Raw genomic sequence first — 2500 nt, forward strand, 5'->3', positions numbered from 1 at the left:
AGCGCTACAAGTACCTGAAACAGTGGGAATTATCATTAAGTTCAAAAGCCAAGGTAGGTCGTTTTTTTTTCGTATTACCCAAATAAATAAAACAAATGTACCTATCAACGGAAAGAAACTCTTATCTGAATTTTCACAACAGTTCCCAGAACCTGACAATTTAGCCAGAACTTGCCCAGGAAAAGCGTACCGGTCAGTAAATCCCAACTTACCTGCGGCCACAGCTTGATGGTACCTGAAGCGGGTTTTCCCTCCGCCTTCGGGTCTGCAGGTCGCCATTCCCTTTGGCTAAGCGAAAAGACCATCCTGTAAGAGGAGCGATTCCATTAGGATGTTTCTTAAGGGATTGTCAGTGTGATTTTAGGATGAATCGTCTCCCAAAACAGATGGTCATGTCCTTTTCCTATGTACACACACACACACACATACACACACATAAACATATATATATATATATATATATGTATGTATGTATGGATGGATACACATACATGCACACACACACACACACACATATATACATATATATATATATATATATATATATATATATATATATATATGTATGTATGTATGTATGTATGGATACACATAAATGCACACACACACACACACACCCATATATATATATATATATATATATATATATATATATATATATATATACACACACACACACGCAAACGCACGCATATATATATATATATATATATATATATATATATATATATACACCTAAATATAAACACTGAACACAATATAAGCACAAACGAACCAACCCTGTATATCAAAAGCTTTCAGACGAGATTCCTTAAACACGTGATATCCCGAAGAACACAGAGATAACCGAGACCCTCAGTATGATAAATACGAGGACACGAAACAGACTGGGAAGCTGAAGACCACAACGTCTTTTATATGCGATGGCTTCTTGGGGGGAACCCCCCCCCCCCACGCCTTACCTGTACATCCCCCTCCCACCCGATTCAGAGCATTTTGAAGTCGTTTATGGGATTTGATTCTTTTATTGAGTCGTTTATTCTGTTCATGTGTATTTCTCTTTTATTTCAGCTGTATTCTCGCTTTTCCTCACGTTCATTTCATCCGTATTTCCGTCATTTATTTCCTTTATGTAAGTGGATCGCAAAGCAAGCAAAAACGGGTCACATTACTGCTTTTATGTAACGCAGTAGTTGGACTGCATTTTCCTTCAGAAAAAATGACCTCCAACACAGAGAGACAGACACACACACACCCACACGGGCGCGCAGAGAGAGAGAGAGAGAGAGAGAGAGAGAGAGAGAGAGAGAGAGAGAGAGAGAGAGAGAGAGAGAGAGAGAGAGAGAGAGAGAGTCAAAGTCAAAACACTTTATTCCATTAATTACAATGGTTCTTCTTTTTACATAGATAGTGGCATCGTACAGTAATTCATAATAAGTAGAAACAATAGCAAATACATTGGTGGGGGAGATAAAAAATGAAATTAAATAGAATATGATGGTCACATCATTAGAAATAGAGTTACATGGTTTGGCTTTGCATGTAAATGCCATATGTTATTGACAATTTAAGAGATACTCCTTTAATTTATTTTTGAAAGTAATCAGGTTGGAGATGTTTCTAATGTTTTGCGATATGTTGTTCCAGATCATTGGTCCTCTGATTTGTATTTGCCTTGACCCTGTTTCCGTGTATGATCTTTTGGCGTGCAGAGAGTTAATCTGCCTGGTTTGGAAGCCTGTTTTGTTACCGATTGTTTGTAGAGGCATTAACCAATGAGGATAATCGCCCTTTATGAATTTATGAATAAGTATAAATGTATCAAATGGACATTTTTGAGGAACTTTTAACCATTTTATTTTTTTTAAGTGCGGGGTTATGTGGTCATGTTTATTTATGTTGCCTATTATCACTCTTGCGGCAAAGTTTTGTAGTTTTTGTGCTTTTTGTATTTGAGTTTTGTTGGTTGAGCCCCATATGTTGGAGCAGTAGTTTATAATGCTTAGTGCAAGTGGTTGTACAACAATAATTCTCGTCTCAGCGATTATTTTTTTTTTACTGTGATTTAGGTATATCATTGTGCTCATCACTTTTTTGTGAATGTTGTCTATGTGTGTTTCGAAAGTCATGTATCTGTCTATGTGTACTCATAGATTTTTCACGGAAATGCTTGGTTTGATATGATGGCCTTCAAATTATATGATTGTGTTTATGGGGATTTTGGCTATGTTTTGCCGACTGCCTATAAATATGCATTGAGTTTTATCGGGATTTAGTTTGAAGCCGTTGTTGTCAAAATACATATTTGCTTCTGTAAGAGTCTGTTGCGTATTTTTTTTATCAATTCAGCTTGAAGAAACTGAGAGTCATCAGCATATTGGATGAGGAGACAGTTATTACGAATTTTGACTGACTCACAGTGATGGGTAGGTACCGGTGACTATGGATGTGTTTATAATGACAGTTAGCTAGAAAGCTATTGCGGGTAAGCTTTCTTTGA

At 36.7% G+C, this 2500-nt stretch overlaps 1 protein-coding gene across 1 annotated transcript in view; it reads right to left on the reverse strand.

Annotated features, from left to right (window-relative positions):
* LOC125039497 (facilitated trehalose transporter Tret1-2 homolog) overlaps positions 1 to 887 on the reverse strand; it is a 3294-nt gene extending 2407 nt beyond the window's left edge. Inside the window, exons 1-3 of the mRNA XM_047633515.1 lie at positions 780 to 887; positions 213 to 306; positions 1 to 14 (exon numbers count right to left, since the gene is read on the reverse strand). The exon at positions 1 to 14 is cut by the window's left edge and continues 332 nt beyond it. Coding sequence (XP_047489471.1) covers positions 1 to 14; positions 213 to 305 — 107 coding nt within the window. The 5' untranslated portion in view covers position 306; positions 780 to 887. The remainder of the gene's footprint in view (positions 15 to 212; positions 307 to 779) is intronic.
* Positions 888 to 2500: the final 1613 nt, after the last annotated feature.

The sequence above is a fragment of the Penaeus chinensis genome, chromosome 27, assembly GCF_019202785.1.
Source record: "Penaeus chinensis breed Huanghai No. 1 chromosome 27, ASM1920278v2, whole genome shotgun sequence".
NCBI lineage: Eukaryota > Metazoa > Arthropoda > Malacostraca > Decapoda > Penaeidae > Penaeus > Penaeus chinensis.